This window comes from Pituophis catenifer, unplaced genomic scaffold (assembly GCF_029215685.1).
Source record: "Pituophis catenifer annectens isolate HBS135680 unplaced genomic scaffold, rPitCat1.0.hap2 SCAF_10, whole genome shotgun sequence".
In the NCBI taxonomy this organism is placed as follows: Eukaryota; Metazoa; Chordata; class Lepidosauria; order Squamata; family Colubridae; genus Pituophis; species Pituophis catenifer.
This window is the reverse complement of record NW_027256890.1, coordinates 7,495,349-7,515,194: the sequence shown is the minus strand read 5'-3', so window position 1 is coordinate 7,515,194 and position 19,846 is coordinate 7,495,349. Positions and strand designations below refer to the sequence as shown.

At 47.5% G+C, this 19,846-nt stretch overlaps 1 protein-coding gene across 13 annotated transcripts in view; it reads right to left on the bottom strand.

Annotated features, from left to right (window-relative positions):
* FBRSL1 (fibrosin like 1) overlaps window positions 1-19,846 on the bottom strand; it is a 610,981-nt gene that overhangs the window by 347,045 nt on the left and 244,090 nt on the right. For all 13 annotated transcript variants that reach the window (XM_070950588.1, XM_070950595.1, XM_070950590.1 and 10 more), the window contains one exon: window positions 6,584-6,685. In XM_070950588.1, the coding sequence (XP_070806689.1) occupies window positions 6,584-6,685 (102 nt within the window). The remainder of the gene's footprint in view (window positions 1-6,583; window positions 6,686-19,846) is intronic.

Below are 19,846 nucleotides of genomic sequence, written 5' to 3'. Positions count from 1 at the left end.
CAACCGCTTCTCGCAAGCTGCTCCCTAACCAGCTGCTATTTATGGCTGATATTTCATGTTTCTAATTTCCATCTTGGGGCTCCTAGGTGGCAGCCAACCAACCTGCCTCTAATTGCCAATTTGCTCTCTGCTTTGGTCTATCAGTCCATTAGGCTCTTGCTGTGCCCCTCACCCCACCCCATTCATCCAGGGATGCCCCCGAGAATCGAAGGGTTAGACGGCAACCAGTTTCCCTACAAACAGGGGAGACCACGGAGCAGTCAATTTCATTGTCGTCCCCCCCCACACACACAGAGCACCAAATTGTGACTCTTATGACACCCACCCCACCCCATCATCCCTCCCACCCAGCCTTCTCCTTCCCTACATTTCCAATTAATACAGCTTTCAAATATTTGCTGTTTCTTGTGGGCAGATCGGGGCTCTATTTTAGAGGATAATAAGCAGTAATCGGTTCCATTTAGTAACGGGGAAAAAAAATCCATTAAAAAACACGGGCTCTCCATAAGTGGATGGGTCAAGAAAAGATAACCCCCTTTTTTTTTAAAAAAAAAACAAGCCATTATATAAAGTGCCAGGTGGCTTTATTTATTTTTTTTAACATGGCGGTGGGGGTGGGTGGATGGGTGGGGGAATTAGGACAATTATGGAATGAAGGAGCAGAAGGGGAAGCCACAGAACGGTACAGGGCCTCCTGCTTGAAGAGGGGGGTTGGACTAGAAGATCTCCAAGGTCCCTTCCAACTCCGTTATTCTTTTGGGATGACTCCAAAGGTTGCCCCCCCCTCCCATTTCGTTTTAATCCAAATAGTCATCGGGGTTTGCCTCTTTAATTCTTTTAAGATTTCTTCATGCCCGATTGTCAGCCCTCAAGAAAGTCAACCAGACAAGAAAGAAAGACGACGAGATAGGCTAATTCTACTTTAGTGTAAAGCTACATTACACAAACGCTTGCGAGTATGAAAGTACAAACTTCCCAGGACTACTTTGAACTGCCTGAGTAATTAGGGAGGATCTTTCCTAAGTTTCTTCCTCTGACTGTTAAGCAACCGAGGGCTCCTCCCTCCCTTATCTGATTGTTTCCTAAGTCTGATTATTTCCTTCCTTCCTTCCTTCCTTCCTTCCTTCCTTCCTTCCTTCCCTCCCCCCTCCCTCCCCTCCTCATCTTTTCTTTCTTTTTCTTCCATCCATCTCCTTATATCTTCAGACTCCACTCTCACCTTTCCTTCATTCCTTCCTTCAACTATCTTTCTCCCTCCCTCCCCTCATCCTTTTTTTCTTTTTCTTCCCTTCATCTCCTTATATCTTCAGACTCCACTCTCGCCTTTCCTTCCTTCCTTCCTTCCTTCCTTCCTTCCTTCCTTCCTTCCTTCCTTCCTTCCTCCTTCCTTCCCTCCTCCCTTTCTCCCTCCCTCCCCTCCTCCTCCTTTATTTCTTTTTCTTTCATCCATCTCCTTATATCTTCAGACTCCACTCTCCCCTTTCCTTCCTTCCTTCCTTCCTTCCTTCCTTCCTTCCTTCCTTCCTTCCTTCCTTCCTCCCTCCCTCCCTCTCCTTCCTTTCCTCTTCCCCCACTCCAAGGCCATCCACACATTCCATTACAGACATTTTTTTTGGGGGGGGGGGAACCTGCTCCCCAAAATTTTTATGGATCTAGATGGTGAGAACATGACCAAAATGCTAGCGAACCGCATGCCTCCTAAGATCAACCTAATTTTTTTTAGGATTCAAGGTTGCCTCACCCTTGCTGACATGATCCTCCTGCTTCTGCCCAGGGTTCCCAAGCCAGGGGCTGCTGATCTAAATCTTGGCAGCCAAGCATCTGGATCGTGTGTTGCTTTATAACCGAGTCCGCCAAGGTTTCTGCTCTGACATGTGAAGAGCCTGTGGCCCAGACTTTCATTCTGACTCACCCGAGCAGGGCAGGAGATTAGCTATTTAATAGCATGGTTTGCAAACCAGCTTACATCTCAAGTGCATCTGAGGGCAGAGTTGAGAAGAGACATGGATGCCGAGATCTGCTTTGGTTAAAGAGGCTTTTATTTATTTATTTTTTAAAAAAACAAAACTTCTGGTTCTTCCTCATAACACCAACGTGGTAGCAGATTAAACAAACTCTGATGAAAGAGAATATCTGTAGTTTGGGGTTGGAATTGTGGGGTCCTTGGTGCTCCCAGAAGTCAACAGCTAAGTTCAGAGAGCATCAAGGACCCCACAGAAAGGAGTTATCTGTGTGATTCTTTCATATGGGGGGTGGGGTTCTGCTCAATCCATTCTCTACCTGTTAAGTCACCTTGGAGAATATTTCCACTTTGCTGGAGGTCTCAAACACATTGGCTTTAACCAACAGTCACTCAAATCATTTCGCTACGCCTTATGATGGAGCCTTGACTAGGTATTTATGGATAAGGAGGTATAACTTCTTCAAAAAAGGGGGTTGCCATTGGCCAAGAGCTCCAGAGTCTCCAGAAATTGAGTAGCATCTGCGTTACAGCGATGAGTGGGTGGGTGAGTGGATGGATGGATGGATGGATGGGATAGGTGGATAGAGGATGGATGGATGGATGGGATTGATGGATGGATGGATGGATGGGTGAGTGGATGGATGGGATAGATAGACGGATGGATGGATGGATGAATGGGATATATGGAAGATGGATGAGCTAGCTAGCAAGCAAGGGAGCAGGAATGCATATGAAGCATCTTTCTTTCAATCTTAGAAGAGCCCATTTTTCCAGTCTTATGCAATAGCTTTTGAAGCTATCTGTACGGACGGGGTAAGAAAGATGATCTTGATGGAGGAGAAGAAGGAGGAGGAGGAGGAGAAGGATGCTCCAATACTGAAAATTTTTAAGAAGATGCTGGATAACCATTTGTCTGAAGTGGTGTAGGGTTTCGTGCCTAAGCAGGGGGTTGGACTAGAAGACCTCCAAGGTCCCTTCCAACTCTGTTATTCTATTCTATTCTATTCTATTCTATTCTATTCTATTCTATTCTATTCTATTCTATTCTATTCTATTCTATTCTATTCTATTCTATTCTATTCTATTCTATTCTTCTATTAAGTAATAGTAGTAGTAGTAGTAGTAATAGTAGTAGTATTCCAGAAGAGCAAGAGAATATTTGCAGGCAGCTCAGGGAGGCACCTCCCTAATTCACTCTATTCCTGAGGATCTGCTTGAGGGCTTCTCACAAGCTCCCACTAGCCAGGGTGGAAAAGAACAAGACGGACCAAAGATACTCTGATGTGTGTTTTTTGTATCTCTGTGTGCATGAGACCGAGAGAATCTCTCCAGGCCTACAAGAGATGGGAACCGCCCAAAAAGCTGCAACCACAAAGAAAACGAGGGGAGGCGGCAAGGAAACACCCACCCACAACCTCACGTCGAACATGGTTGAGTTGCCTCTAAGAAGGGTTTCACAGGCCTTTCCTCCACCTCCAGTTTTTTTCCCCTCTGGCTTCCCAGTTTTTGTTTCCATCCTTGGACACAAGGATGTGGGCTCTCCATCCTTCCTCCTTTCCCCCTCTACCACGTCGCCTGTTCGCACTCGTCACACGTAGCCCGAATTCTAGTCCCTCCTTCCTTCCGTCGCTTCTACCGGCGGCGCAGTCGGGCTGTCAGAGTCGTCAAAGCTGAATCCCGTTTTAATCTGCCAAGAGCACTTTTCAGCTGACATTTTTAATAAATACTTTCGGCTTTTAAACACATTTGTGGGAGCTGTTTTACCCCCCCCCGCTCCCTTTTTCCCTCCCCCCACTTCTTCTTCAGGGGTGTAAGCTCTGAGCGCCTTAATAGCAAATACATTAGGCTTATCAAAGGCTGTTTTTTTCTCCCCCTCGCATCTCAAAACAGAGGTAGTGTTTTCAATTTTAAAGCTAAATTAACTGTCCAATTGAATTTAGTTGGCAAGAACTGCTTTCCCTGTGACAGGTTTTACTTATGTGAACCATATTTCACATTAATAGAACTCAACATGAAAACTTAAGTCTCCCTGGGACATCGGCGGGGCTCGCCACTGAAATGTTAAATTTAATATTTCAGACATGCCTGGTGCCAGCGTTGGATTATTGTTCGTCATTTAAATCTCTCCTAACGGGGAAGGGCCTAATTAGCAAAAAATCATGTTTTAATGAAGGCGAAATGCTAATTGCTAACACCGCACACATGCACACACACAAAAAAGGCTTCACATAAAATTATCTCAGCACTTCCATTGATTTCTCGGCTATTGAAAGGGAATAAAAAAAAGGGGGGGTGGAGATGGCGGGGGGAAGGACCCATTTGGGTGTTTATACACAAAGCTACCGTTTGGTTTTTGTTTGATCATAACATTTCACTCAAAGGCGGCAATTGGGAAATTCAGAGGGAGGCAATGAAGCTTTTTCCATCCTTCAAATCCCAACTCCTACCAAGCTCAGAGGCAGAGGAATTAAAATAGGCCCATCAGTGGAATACCAATAGCAATAGCACTTAGACTTCTATACCGCTTCACAGCCCTCTCTAAGCGGTTTACAGAGTCAGCCTCTTGCCCCCGACAGTCTGAGTCCTCATTTTACCCACCTCGGAAGGATGGAAGGCTGAGTCAACCTTGAGTTGGTCAGGATCAAATGGCTGGCAGTGGGCAGAGTTTGCCTGCAATACTGCATTCTAATCACTGTGCACCATGGATGGATGGAAGGAAGGAAGGAAGGAAGGAAGGAAGGAAGGAAGGAAGGAAGGAAGGGAGGGAGGGAGGGAGGAGGGAGGGAGAGAGGGAGGGAGGAGGGAAGGAAGGATAGAAGGAAGAAAGGACAATAACAATAGCGCTTAGACATATATACTTTCAGCTTTCTGCCCTCTGTAAATGGTTTACAGAGTCAGCCTCTTGCCCCCAACAATCTGGGTCCTCATTTTACCGACCTTGGAAGGATGGAAGGCTGAGTCAACCTTGAGCCGGTCAGAATCGAACTGCCGGCAGTGGGCAGAGTTAGCCTGCAGTACTATATTCTAACCACTGTGCAGGCAGGCAGGCAGGCAGGCAGGAAGAACAATAGCAAGGAAGGAGGAAGGGAGGGAGGGAGGCAGGGAGGGAGGGAGAAAGGAAGGAAGGAAGGAAGGAAGGAAGGAAGGAAGGAAGGAAGGAAGGAAGGGCACTAGCAATAGCCCTTAGACTTATATAGCACCTTCATAGTTTACAGCCCTCTCTAAGCAGTTTACAGAGTCAGCCTCTTGCCCCCAACAATCTTGAGTCCTCATTTTACCGACCTCAGAAGGATGGAAGGCTGAGTCAACCTTGAGCCAGTGAGAATACAGGAAAACCATCTAATATTTAATTTGGGGGGCGGGGGAAGTAGCATAAAAGGCATGTTTGCATACTTCCCCACTGCCTTGCAGGCTACGCTCATTCAGCCCAATGAGTCTGTCTTTCCTTCCCAGGTTGCCAAGTGTCAGCAACCAGAACCACTCCTGAGTAGCTTAGGTGAGCAACTTTATTGAGCTCTGCCTATCCAGATAGTCCTTGATTTACCATCGTTTGTTTAATGACCACTCAAAGTTTCCACGGCACTGAAAAATGTGACTTTTGACCATTTTTCATACTTATGACTATTGTGGCCTCCCCATGGTCATGTGATCAAAATTCAGATGCTTGGCATCCGACTCATATTTATGACCGTTGCAGTATCTGGCGGGGGGGGTGTCATCACACGATCCCCTTTTGCAACCTTCTGACAAGCAAAATCAAGGGGGAAGCCAGGTTCACTTAACAACCCTGATACTAACTTAATAATGGCAGTGATTCACTTAAGAACTGGGGCAAAGAAGGCTGTAAAAATGGGGCAAAACTCACTTCACTAATGTCTTGCTGAACGACAGAAATTTGGGGCTCAATTGTAGTGATAACTCGAGGACTACCTGTCTGCCCAGGCTGCTTGCTTTCCTCTGGGAACAACCAAATAAGGACCTTCACAGACCTTAAGAGATGGGTCAGGCTTAATACCTCTTGCGGCTGCGTAACGACTCAAGGCTAGTTCCCTGCTTGACTCCTCCCTTCCAGCCCGGCTGGCAGTTTCCCAACATAGGAACAACTCTGTGGTTTTCTCCCCACTTTCTCTTCTTTCCCTGGTCATCTTATTTGCGAGGTGATTATAGTGCAGTGATGGCGAACCTTTTTGGTACTGAGTGCCCAAACTGGAATGTGTGGGTGTGCGCACATGCGCGCATCGGAGTCCTGGAAACTCAAAAACCAGCTGGCTGGTGTGCAAGTGCGCGCTGGCCACATGGTCTTCTTGTTTCCAGCACATGCATGCGTGCCGGCCAACACCTGCAGAAGCCCCGGAAACTCGAAGACCAGCTGGCTGGCGCGCACATGAACACCGGCGAGCTGATCTTTACGCATGCAGGAGCCCCAGGAGGTTCACCAGCACAGTTATAGTGTTTGCAAGAGAGCTCAACCAACTTTCACATTAACACTCTGTTATGATGTAGGGATGGGGGGGGGAGAAGGTTACGGCACGTTGACCTCTGAACGCCAACGTTGGTTCAGGCAAGGTTGATGACACGGCAGCCATAGAGAGCCGCCGGGGTTTCTTGTAAGGTACTCACATCGCTGAGGCAGTCCCTTGAGCTACTGAGCTGGGAGCTGGTGGCTTCCCGGATGCTGTCATCTTCACTGTTCCTGCCACCCCGTCTCGCTGGGACCTTCATCTGTAAAGGAGGAAGAAACCACATCGTCATTTAGTAAAGAGTTCGCTTAGGCCAGGGGGTCTGCAACCTTAAACATTCACAGGGCCATTTGGACCCGTTTCCTACAGAAAAGAACACACCGGGAGCCACAAAACCTGGGTGGGCGTGGCCAACTCGATGTCACTCACTTCCACCAGTCACATGAACCCCCCCCCCCAGCCCGTCTACCCAGCTGGTCATTAGGGCAGAGAACTGGTTGTTAAAAAACACCGGGAACCACAAAACCCTTTTGACATCTCTCTCTCCCCTCCCTCCCCCCCCTCTCCCTCTCCCCCCCCCTCTGTATCTCTCTGTCTCTGCCCCAGCCACTTCTCCATCACCAGCCATTGCCCTTACCTTCTCAGGCCAGGTGAGGAGTGACTGGGAGGGCAGGGCCAGCCAGGGGTTGGATCACCTGACAGGGATCCACAGCAGAGGACCCAAAGAGCCTCATGCGGCTCCGGAGCAGCAGGTTGCTGACACCTGGCTTAGGCCCAAAGGCTCAGGTATCTCTCCAAAATGGGGTTGAACGCTGGAAATGTATTTGGGAAACACCTGACTTTAAATGAATGACGTTCCAGGTCTTCTTTATACCCCAAGGTGGCAAGATGGCCTCAAGATCCGGCCAACCCCTGTTCTTTCATTATGTATTGATAGCTCCAGCGACATGCAGGCTTTTGGACTTGCTATACTTATTCCTCTAGGGATGTGGTGGCTCAGTGGCTAAGACACTGAGCTTGTCGAAGAAAGGGTCGGCAGTTCAGCGGTTCGAATCCCTAGCGCCGTGTAATGGGGTGAGTTCCCGTGACTTGTCCCAGCTTCTGCCAACCTAGCAGTTCGAAAGCAGGTAAAAAAAAAATGCAAGTAGAAAAATAGGGACCACCTTTGGTGAGAAAGTAACAGCGTTCCGTGCGCCTTTGGCGTTGAGTCATGCCAGCCACATGACCACGGAGACGTCTTCGGACAGTGCTGGCTCTTCGGCTTTGAAACGGAGATGAGCACCGCCCCTTAGAGTTGGGAACGACTAACACTAACACATATGTGCGAGGGGAACCTTTACCTTTATACTCATTCCAAGGCAGGCTATTTTAGCATCAGGAAGTCGTCTAGCCAAGGAGGTTGCAAATTTTTTTATAACACAGAAAAAAACAACAACCCAAAGCCAAGATGCTAGGTAGAATTTTAGGTTTTATTACCAGCTTTCTAAAGGTAAAAGTTTCCCCTGCCCAGTTGTGTCCGACTCTAGGGCGCGATGCTCATCTCTGTTTCTTGGCCAAGGGAGCCAGCGTTGTCCGAAGACAATTTGGACAATGAATTGATCATGTGGCCAGCATGGCTCTATGCCAAAGATGCATGGAACACAGTTGCCTTCCCACCAAAGTGGTACCTATTGATCTACTCACATTTGCATGCCTTTGAACTGCTAGGTGAGCAGGAGCTGGACCAAAAAACGGGAACTCACCCCGTTTGCGCTAAGCTTGGGTCTCGAATCCCGGCTGTCAGCTCTCCAACTGACAAGCTCAGTATCTTTAACTGCCGAGACATCCCTTATCAGCCCTTTCATGAAGGTTAAATGGGCATTTTAGCATTGATCCATGCCTCCTGTGGAAGTTTAGGAAACCCTGGACATAAAAACCATCTTTCGCTGACATATTTAGGAAACAACATTCTTGCATTGAGACAAAGCGATTTCCTTTGATATGAAAAAAATAATAATAATTCAGTAGCTTTGAAGTATTTCCAAAACAATAATTTTATAAGGAACAGGTAACGCTGGTTTTCCATTGTTTGAATCAGCACCTCAATTTATACTTACCTGACCTGCGACTTGGAGGTTTGATTTCTGCAAAATTCTAACATGATGCTTCGATTTAACCACGTTGGTTCCATTTGAGTTTTTTCCCCTTCTCTCTTTTATCAGAGTTGAGTTAATATCAATATGCCTCCCCACCCGCCTCAATATATTTGCTCCCTGAGGGTTTAGGAGCTGGGAATTGTCAGCTCTACAGAAATAACAATAATACGTGGATAAGGATGCCAAATCCAGTCTAAACATCTGGCTTGTGCGGCCAAGCGTTATCACAACCACAACTCCCCATCGCTTCATTTGATCACATTATACACAACGGCAAGTCCTCTTTATTTATCTTCCATTTTTCCTTCTCTTCCGAAGTTACACAAGCCCACGTTTCCAACCGAGCCTCCTCGGTCGTGGCAGGCAGAAGTGGAATAAAACAACGTCGCACACAGCGAGGCACAAAGAGGGATCTGACCTAACGAGGGCTACGGTGGGCGAGCAAATTAGTGGTACCCACGTCGCCATTAACCTCTCCAGGTAAACGTCAATTATGAAACTTCTTTCGGTACCCTCTGTCCCTTGTTGGCTGCTGTGAATTACGAAGATCGTCCACCTTTCTGGCAGATCTTGTCCATTTACAGCTGCCGATTGCCAGCAGGGATGTTTACCCCCCCCTCGCAGTCCATTCCCCCCCCCCCCCCCCGTTGCTAGAACAGTCAGACAACCTGCTTTAATTCACTGGTAATTATCTTAATGAAACTCACGCAGGTCTGATCTGGGAGAACAACCTGGGTTTTTCTGCACAATGCAAGCTATTGGTTTCGGTAGGAGGGAGGGATCAGTGGTGAAATCCAAATGTTCTTACTACCAGTTCTGTGGGCGTGGCTTGGTGGGTGGTGGCTTGGTGGGCGAGGTGGGGCTTGGTGGGCGTGGCTTGATGGGCGTGCCAGGGGAAGGATACTGCAAAATCCCCATTCCCGCCCCACTCCAGGGGAAGGATACTGCAAAGTCCCCATTCCCTCCCCACACCTGGGGGAAGGATATTGCAAAATCCCCATTCCCACCCCACTCGGGAGCCAGCCAGAGGTGGTATTTGCCGGTTCTTCGAACGACTCAAAATTTCTGCTACCGGTTCTCCAGGACCTGTGAGAACCTGCTGGATTTCACCCCTGGAGGGGATGCCTTGGCAACACCGGTTTTGAAATGGACGTGCCCAGTAGGGTGGGTGGCTTGAAGCCGTTCTTTGCACCATTAGCTGATTTTGCCAAGTTTTAGCTGTGCAGAAGAGAGACAGAAACACAACTGACGATATTCTCTTTTGACCCCAATTCGATGCCTTAATTCTTCCTCCCCCCCCCAACTTTAAAACGTGCACCTATAGACACGAACCTCCTGAAAAATAAATCAGTGGAGACCAGGGTCCTTTAAACTTGGCGACTTTAAGAAGTGCGGACTTCAACTCCCAGAATTCCCCAGCCAATTGTTATTGTTTTTCCTCTTTTTTCCAAACTTGGCGACTTTTAAGACGCGTGGACTTTGCTTCCCAGCATTCCCCAGCCAGCATGGAACAGAACCCATTATTATTTAATAATTAAAAAAAAAAAAAACCAGCCACCCATCCTAAGAATTCATAAAATTCTTAAAATTAAAAAATCCTTAAAATTCATGCATACAGACTAAATAAACTCCCCGGGTCAACGAGAATTGCAGAATCATGTCCATTTCTGTTACTTTCTGGATTTTGCATGAAATGATGCCAAGGAGTGATTACCGGAGGTGTCAGAGGACTGGGAAATTGTTAGGAAACATCTATTAACCAACTCCAGTTACTTTTGGGGGGTCCCAAGAAGTAAGCTAGCTAAGATGTTGAGACTCTAGAAAGAGTGCAGAGAAGAGCAACCAGGATAATTAGGGGACTGGAAGCTAAAACATAACGATGAACGGTTGCAGGAACTGGGCATGGCTAGTCTAGTGAAGAGAAGGACCAGGGGAGACATGATAGAAGTCTTCCAATATTTGAGGGGCTGCCACAGAGAGGAGGGGGTCAAGCTATTCTCCAAAGCACCTGAAGGCCAGACAAGAAATAATGGATGGAAACTGATCAAGCAGAGATTCAACCTGGAAATAAGGTGACATTTTCTGGCAGTGAGAACAATCAACCGATGGAACAGAAGTTGCCTTTGGAAGTTGTGGGAGCTTCATCACTGGAAGCTTTCAAGAAGAGACTGGACTGCCATCTGTCAGAAATGGTGTAGGGTCTCCTGCTTGGGTGGGGTGGTTGGACTAGATGACCTACAAGGTCCCTTCCAACTTTGTTAATCTCAATCTATCTGATCAAAGGCCTGGAGGCTAAAACATACGATGAACGGTTGCAGGAACTGGGCCTGACTAGTCTAGTGAAGAGAAGGACCAGGAGAGACCTGATAGCATCTTCCAATATTTGAGGGGCTGCCACAGAGAGGAGGGGGTCAAGCTATTTTCCAAAGCATCCGAAGGCCAGACAAAGAATAATGGATGGAAACCGATCAAGAAGAGATTCAACCTGGAAATAAGGAGAAATTTTCTGAGAGCAATCAACCAATGGAACAGAAGTTGCCTTCGGAAGTTATGGGAGCTTCATCACTGGAAGCTTTCAAGAAGAGTCTGGACTGCCATCTGTCAGAAATGGTGTAGGGCAGTGATGGCGAACCTTATTGGCACAAAGTGCCCAAAGCAGAGTGCCAGAAATCCGACGACCAGCTGGAGGGTGCACATTCGCGTCTCGGAAATCCGACGACCAGCTGGCTGAGCTGGGGCGACGGCGCGTGTGCCCACAGAGAGGGCTCTACGTGCCACCTCTGGCATGTGTGCCATAGGTTCACCATCACAGGTGTAGGGTCTCCTGCTTGGGTGGGGGGTTGGACTAGATGACCTACAGGGTCCCTTCCAACTCTGTTAATCTGTAAACTCTGTAACTCGTTCCTTTGGCGAGCATAAATATGCTGTCTCTATTTTCCGTTTGTAAGCAGTCTTGCAGTCCGCTCATTATTAATAAGCAGGCTTCGATTTCTCCAAAGCTGCCTTCCCTTCGGAGGGCCACTGGGAGTTTCGGGGGCAAAAGGAGACAAATTCTTTTCTTAACTTGTTCTGAAGGATGTTGTGCACGCTGACCCTCACCCCCATTAACCCATCAGAGCCAATTTGCCCCGAACGGGAGCTCAACTGCCTGCGAAGGAAGCCCATTCGGTCTGATCTTTGGCCGTATCCGTAGATTTGTTTATCATCTTGCACGCCTTCCGAAGCTTTTGCAAATAAAGGCTCGGTTCAGGATCCAAATTGAATCATCTGCCTTCATTTTCCACCCGATCTGAAGCCGCAGCTGGTCTGACAGGCGGTGGGATTTCCCCCCCATGACAATTTTTAAAGATTTTTTAAAAAATAAATAAATAAATCATGCTCTTCTTAACGCGCCGTGCCATCTGCTCGAATTTTGTTTTGTTTCAGGGTTCTAATTTTAGGCCCTCCGCGTTATTTCTTTTAAAGAAACGCACACGACGGGAACTTTGAGGAACATGCTGCTTTTTTGGCAAACGAAACGAAGAGAGGAAGCTCCAGGAGATCTGGTGAGTGAACACGGCGCAGGGCGGCATCCGGACAGCTTCAATTCTTACACGCAGCCGCTCTGCAGCATCCAACTCAGCGAGATAGAAAGTGGCCCCCTTTTTTCCCCACAAAGCATGCTAAATCGTCTAGAGGTGGAGCCCCGCATTTCTGTGGCTAAGCGAAAGAGTTGTTAAGTTTTGAGTTTTGCCCCATATTACATGCCACAGCATGCAAAGGCCAAAAAAGGAACAACGGATGGAAACTGATCAAAGAGAGATTCAACCTGGAAATAAGGAGGAACTTCCTGACAGTTAAAACCATTAATCAGTGGAACAACTTGTCTTCAGAAGTTGTAAATGCTCCAGCACTGGCGGTTTTTAAGAAGAGATGGGGCAGCCCATTTGCCTGGCATGGTATAGAGTCTACTGCTTGATCAGGAAGTTGGAATAGAAGATCTAGCTGAACGGTTGCAGAAACTGGGCCTGGCTAGTCTAGTGAAGAGAAGGACCAGGGGAGACAGGTTAGCTGTCTTCCAATATTTGAAGGGCTGTGAGAATGTGGAAAATAGTTCTTTCTGATTTTCAAACTTGAAAGCAAGGCAAACGGTTTGCCTTTATAAATGCACTTCTTTGAAGGAGGAGATGGAAAAGAAGGGAAGGAGGGAGGGAATGGAGTGTGAAGATGGAAGGAGATGGAAGGAGGGAGGGAGGGAGGGAGGGAGAGATGGAGGGAAAGGAAGAAAGAAGGGAGGGAGGGAGTGGAATGTGAAGACAGGAGATGGAAGGAGAGAAGGAAGGAAGGAAGGAGGGAGGGAGGGAAGAAAGAAATGAGTGGAATGTGAAGATGTAGGGGAAGGAAGGAAGGAAGGAAGGAAGGAAGGAAGGAAGGAAGGAAGGAAGGAAGGAAGGTCAATGATGGAGGGAGGGAGGGAGGGAGGGAGGGAAGGAAGGAAGGAAGGAAGGAAGGAAGGAAGGAAGGAAGGAAGGAAGGAAGGAAGGAAGGACCTATATGTCAAAACAAGAAGGAATCAGTTAAACGTATTACATCTGACTTCTTTCCCTGAAAATCCAACACTAATGTTTCCTAACAGAATTTATCTATCCCAAGCATACCCCATAATGAGATCAACTGGGAAAAATATCAAGCTTGTTTGTATATTTTATACGTGCTCTAACTTGGCAGTTTGCAGATTATATATTCCCCAGGTCCCTCCTTAAATCGTTTCACACACTGCAATTTGATTTTCTTTGCTTGCCCTTTGCCACCATTTCCCTCCCATACATTTTATTGAGTTGTGACTCACAAAGCAACATTCCCTTTGAATTAAGGATGTAATCTTTTCTCCCCCCCCCCACTTTTCTCTAAAGGATTAGTAGGGAGGAGGGAAGAGGAGGAAGAAGAGGAAGAGGATGGAGGAGGAGGAGGAGGAGGAGGAGAAGAAGAAGAAGAAGAAGAAGAAGAAGAAGAAGAAGAAGAAGAAGAAGAAGAAGAAGAAGAAGAAGAAGAAGAAGAAGAAGAAGAAGAAGAAGAAGAAGAAGAAGAAATAATTATTGAGTTGTGACTCACAAAGCAACATTCCCTTTGAATTAAGGATGTAATCTTTTCTCCCCCCCCCACTTTTCTCTAAAGGATTAGTAGGGAGGAGGGAAGAGGAGGAAGAAGAGGAAGAGGATGGAGGAGGAGGAGGAGGAGGAGGAGGAGGAGAAGAAGAAGAAGAAGAAGAAGAAGAAGAAGAAGAAGAAGAAGAAGAAGAAGAAGAAGAAGAAGAAGAAGAAGAAGAAGAAGAAGAAGAAATAATTATTGAGTTGTGACTCACAAAGCAATATTCCCTTTGAATTAAGGATGTAATCTTTTTTCTTTCTCCCCTTTTCTCTAAAGCATAGATGAGGAAGAGGAAGAGGAGGAGAAGGAGAAGGGGAAGGGGGATTGTGGAGTCCTTGGAGCTCTCTGAAGTTGGTTGTTTCCTTGCAGACATTTCATGGCCCAACTAGGTCACATCATCCGTGTTAGAAGGGTGTAGGGTTTGTGAAATGGAATTGGGGACTGCGAGGAGGAGGAGGAAAAGGAGGAGGAAATTTTGCACCTAATTGTCTCTTGAGGTTCTAGCGGAGGCTACAGATGGAATGATTCACTCCTCAGGGATCAACCCCCCCCTCCACACTACGCTACAGAGAGACTGTGCAAAGGTTTAAAGGCTGTTTTAATTTCAATTTTGCAATTAATGCACTTTCCAGAACGTGAATGCATAATAATTGATTAGTGTTGAAGGGAAAACATGCTGATTTGGAGCTCAAGTATTTATCACTGTCAAGTTAACCAATAACGAAAAATATGAAATCAAAACCTCATCACAGCCACAATAAAAGGTAACAAACTAAGAACCAATTATAGCAACAGCCTGTGAAACAGGAGAGGTTTCAACATATGGCCACCTGCTCAGTGACAATAAAGGAAAAATAAAATAAAAATATTCAAGAGCTAACCGGGTCTGCTTTGGACTACAATATCCATAACGAGCAACGGGATTTGAGTTTGGAGATTCAACTTAAAGTGTCTTCTAAAAACAACGCAGAAATAGGATTAACTAACATGCACAATTTTGCTCTCATTAACAAGTACAGTAAAAGATTGCTTGTACCAATACCATCTCAAAAAGGTAATATTTATATTAATATTTATTAAAATATGTAATATTTTGAAAGGGTTTTTATTTTGTTTTCCTTGACACTCCATCAACATTTTATCAGCTCTAACCTACCGGCCCAACTGCTCTACGCAATGCACAGGCATTTGGTATTATGGAGAGGGGAAAATTTTCCCCAATATATTGACAAATATTTGAACTCGCTCCACAGTAAACTTTCGTTCGGCATATTCCAGCACAGGTTATTTATTTATTTTATTTTATTTTTATTTTATTTTGAATTTGTATACCGCCCTTCTCCCTAAGGACTCAGGGCGGTGAACAGCCAAGTAAAAACATCAAGTACAAATATTAAAATACAGTTAAAATATACATATATAAATTTGGCCCCATTAATTAAAAACAATAAACAAAACACTTAAAAACACTTAAAAAATTAGGCCAGCCCGGCTTGCTGAAAAAGGAAGGTTTTAAGGGCACGGCGGAAGGCACCGAGGTCTTGGATTCTCCTTATCTCTGGAGGCAATTGATTCCAGAGGGTAGGTGCCCCCACAGAGAAGGCCCTCCCCCTGGGGGTCACCAGCCTGCACTGTTTGGCTGATGGCACCCCGAGGAGGCCCTCTCTGTGGGAGCGCACGGGTCGATGGGAGATTGTCGGTGGCAGCAGGCGGTCTCGAAGATAGCTAGGCCCTATGCCATGGAGCGCTTTAAAGGTGATAACCAACACCTTGAAGCGCACCCGGAAGACCACTGGGAGCCAGTGCAGCTCGCGCAGGAGCGGTGTTACATGGGAGCGCCAGGCTGCTCCCGTCACTACCCGCGCTGCTGCATTCTGGACCAGTTGGAGCCTCCGGGTGCTCCTCAAGGGGAGCCCCATGTAGAGAGCGTTGCAGTAGTCAAGGCGAGAGGTGACGAGGGCATGAGTGACTGTGCACAGGGAATCCCGATCAAGAAAGGGCCGCAACTGGCGGATCAGGCGAACCTGACAAAAGGTCCCCCTGGTTACAGCCGTCAGATGTTCCTCCAAGGACAGCTGCCTATCCAGGAGGACTCCCAGATTGCGAGCCCTCTCTGTGGGGGCCAACGACTCGCCCCCAATAGTCAGTGATGGAGTCAACTGACTATATCGGGATGCCGGGAGCCACAGCCACTCAGTCTTGGAAGGGTTGAGCCTGAGGTTATAACAAAATGTCAGACAAATGCTGAAATTAGAAAGTTGACATTTTGAACAGAACGGTGCTATTAAGGCCAGGCAGTCCCCAAGTCTACTTAAGTGCCAGTGGAATTATTTAGAATTCGAATCAGAATAGAGCCGGAAGGGACCTTGGAGGTCTTCTAGTCCAGCCCCCTGTTCAAGCAGGAGACCCTATACCTGTGATGGCGAACCTGTAGTACGTGTGCCCAAATGTCGCCCGGCACGCGCGGCCTTGCCTGTTTGGCTTCTGGGTTTCTGGTGCGCATGTGCGCGCTATGATCAGCTGTCCTTAACACGCGGGGCAGTGCCGAAAACCGCTGTGCACATGGGTGCCGGCCAGCTGATTGTCGGGTGCACATATGTGCCAGAACCTGGAAGTTCTGCTGTTTCGGAGCATGATCCCTTCGCGCGTGCGACAGTGCCAAAAACTGGCTTGCGGATGTGTGCCGGCCAGCTGATTGTTGGGCGCACATGCGGGCTAGAACCTGGAAGTTCGGCTTTTCCAGAACGTGGGCCCGACGAGCGCACATATGCGTTTGCAATGTTTCCATGCAACCAAGCACCAAAAAGATTCTCCATCACTGCCCTATACCATTTCAGACAGATGATAGTCCAGTTTCTTCTTAAAAACTTCCAGTGATGAAGCACCTACAATTTCTGGTGGCAAGCTGTTCCACTGGTTAATTGTCCTCCCTGCTTCTCCTTAGTTCTAGGTTTTTCTCTCCTTGATGAGTTTCCACCCATTGCCTCTTGTCCTGCCCTCTGGTGCTTTGGAGAATAAGTTGACCCTCCCCCTCTTCTTTGTGGCAGCCCCTCAAATACTGGAATGCTGCTATCATGTCTCCCCTAGTCTTTTTTTCTCTAGACTAGCCAAACGCAAATCCTGCAACCATATGTTTTAGTCTCCAGACATTTGGTCATCTTAGTTTCCCTGTCTGATCTTTTTCCAAAGTCTCAACATCTTTTTTGTAGTGTGGTGACCAAAATTGGTTGCAGTATTCCAGGTGTGGTCTTACTAAGGATTTAGAAAGCAGTACTAATACTTCACGTCAGGGAAGAAAATTTCCCCTACTGGTTCTGTGGGCGTGGCTTGTTGGGGGGAGGTCATGTGACTGGGTGGGCGTGGCCAACTCATCACTCACATCGAGGGGCTTCTCACCGGCCCCTCCCCTCCCAGCCACTCCTTGTTGCGAATGGCAGGAAAATGGGGAGGGGAATATTCCTGCCTAGCATCCTTCCCTCAGTCTGTGCTGAGATTGAGGAATGGATGACAGGCAGGAAAATCCTCTTCCCCATTTTCCTGCCTGTCACAAAAACGACTCCATTCCAGCTGCTCCCCCCCTCATCCCCCTCCCTCCTGGGGACTACCTAAAAAGGGACAGGCTGCAGCAGCTCCGTTCTGAATGGAGGGAGAAAAGTTAGCATCCTCTCTGCTGCATTTAACATTGAATTCTGTGGCAGAGAGAATGCTAACTTTTCTCCCTCCATTCACAACAGAGCTGCTGCTCCCTTTATGGTTCCCTCCTGGCCCCCTCCCTGCTGGGGACTACCTTAAAGGGAAAGGCTGCAGCAGCTCCATTCTGAATGGAGGGAGAAAAGTTAGCATCCTCTCTGCTGCATTTAACATTGAATTCTGTGGAATATCGAGCGGCTGGAAGAGGTGAGCGAAGACCAGCCGAGCGTGGGTGGGGCCAAGGAGGGGTAATTACTACAGGTTCGGCAAACCAATGCCAATAATCCCAAGCGGTTCGCCTGAACCGGTCCGAACCGGTAGAATTTCACCCCTGCTTCATGTGATTTTGATTCTATGCCTGTGTTTATACAATCCAGGATTGTATTAGCTTTTTTGGCTGCTGCTGCACATTGCTGGCTCGTGTTTAAGAGATCGTCCACTAGGACTCCAAAGTCTCACAGTTACTGTTTCTGAGCCTATAGATTTAAGCGTAAATGGACAAAAGGGTTAATTTCTGGACCACGCTGCCTTGCAGTGTAAACTGTAGTGTTTGTGATACATTGGTCTAGACAATGGCTGCAGGCTGTGTGTACCCTCCTGGTTTTTTTTCTTCCCTTTTTACATGCGAAGTAAAAAGCTGAGCTAGCTAGAAATCTTGTCCCCAAAGTCCAGTTGGCTATGTAGAAGAACGAGCTCATTAAAGTAAGACCTTGACTCTGTAGGCCACCTGGGAGAAGAGGTGTCCATCAAAGTCCAATGTCTGTTCAATCTGAATATATTTTCACCGATGCAAATTTTGAGCATTGAGTCTAGATAAAAGGAGGGATTATAAAGTTACTATGTTTTGCTATATCACCGCATAAAATCACTGTTTTGCTGTATTTACCAGGTGTATAGAAACAATGATTAAAAATCGTACAATCCTACCGAGCCCAATATTTCTATTTCAAGTTGAGACATCCCAGATTGATGGCTGCTTAGCCTCCACTTGTAACAATTCCAGGGAAATGGAGCTCGCCACTTCTCTTGGTTCCAGTACTGAACTGGTGTGGCCATTAAGAAACTCGTCCTAATACTGACAGAATACAAAATATCAGACCTTGGAGGTCTTCTAATCCAGGGGTCCCCAATCCCCAGTCCGTGTACTGGCACCAGTCTGCAGCATGCAAAGCCCCATCCATGCAGGGATGGCATTCATTTACTTTCCCTATCAGTTCGCAAATGTGAGCGATTTCCGCTACTGGTTCGGGTGAACTGGTCCGAACCGGCTGAATACCACCTCTGCATCCATGGGATGCAGGCAGCATGTGAAACCACACCCCCTCCGGTCCATGGAAAAAAACCTCTCTCCATGGAACTGGTCCCTAGTGCCCCAAAGGTTGGGGACTGCTGTTCTAGTCCAACCCCCTCTTCAACCAGGAGACCCTATACCTATGATGGTGAAACTATGGCACGCGTGCCACAAGTGGCACGTGGAGCCATATCGGTGGGGACGTGAACTCAGCTCTGGTGCCAGATTTTCGGGCCTTCTCGGCCCACCGGAAGTCAGAAAGCAGACTGTTTCCGGCCTCCGGGGGTGGTTGGGAAAGGCCTGTTTTTTGCTCTGCCCAGGCTCCAGAGCCTTTCTAGGAGCCTGAAGAGGGTGAAAACGACCTCCCTCTCCCCGGAGACCCTCCGGAAGCCAGAAACGGCCCATTTGAAGTTGGCAAATGGGCCTTTTCCAGCCTCCGGGGGTGTGTGGGGAAGGCCGTTTTCACCCTCCCCAGGCTCCTAGAAAGCCTCTGGAGCCTGGGGAGGGCAAAAAAACCGGGCCTCCCGGGCCCACCATGCCATCACATGACAAAAGCGGGGGGAACGTGCGCACACGGGGCGGGGCACATAGAATTATGGGTGTGGGCATGTGTGCGCGCGACCCACCCACCCCCATGCTTCCCACGCTTTTGGCACGCGATGGCAAAAAGGTTAGCCATCACTGCCCTATACCATTCCTGGAGTGAACCCTGGTGGCTCAGTGGTCAGAAGGCAGTATTGCAGGCAAACGTTGTCCATAGTTTGATCCTGATGGGCTCAAGGTTGACTCACGCCTTCCATCCTTCCGAGGTCAGTAAAATGAAGGACCAAGATTGTTGGGGATAATATACTGACATCTGTAAACTGCTCAGAGAGTGCTGTAAGCGGTATAGAAGTCTAAATGCTATTGTTATTCTGGGCAAATAGCTGCCCCAAGCTCTTCTTGAAAACCTTCAATACTGGAGCACCCACAACTTCTGAAGTCAAGCTGTTCCACTGATTAATTGTGCTGTCAGGAAATTTCTCCTTAATTCTAGGTTGAATCTCTCTTTGATAAGCTTCCATCTACCTCTCCCTATGGCTCATATTACGACTGGCTGCAAGGATGGAGGAAAACCTGCTGCGGTCACTGTCCAGAGGACTGCGTTTGGGCCATGACTGTAAAGATATCTATGGAGGTC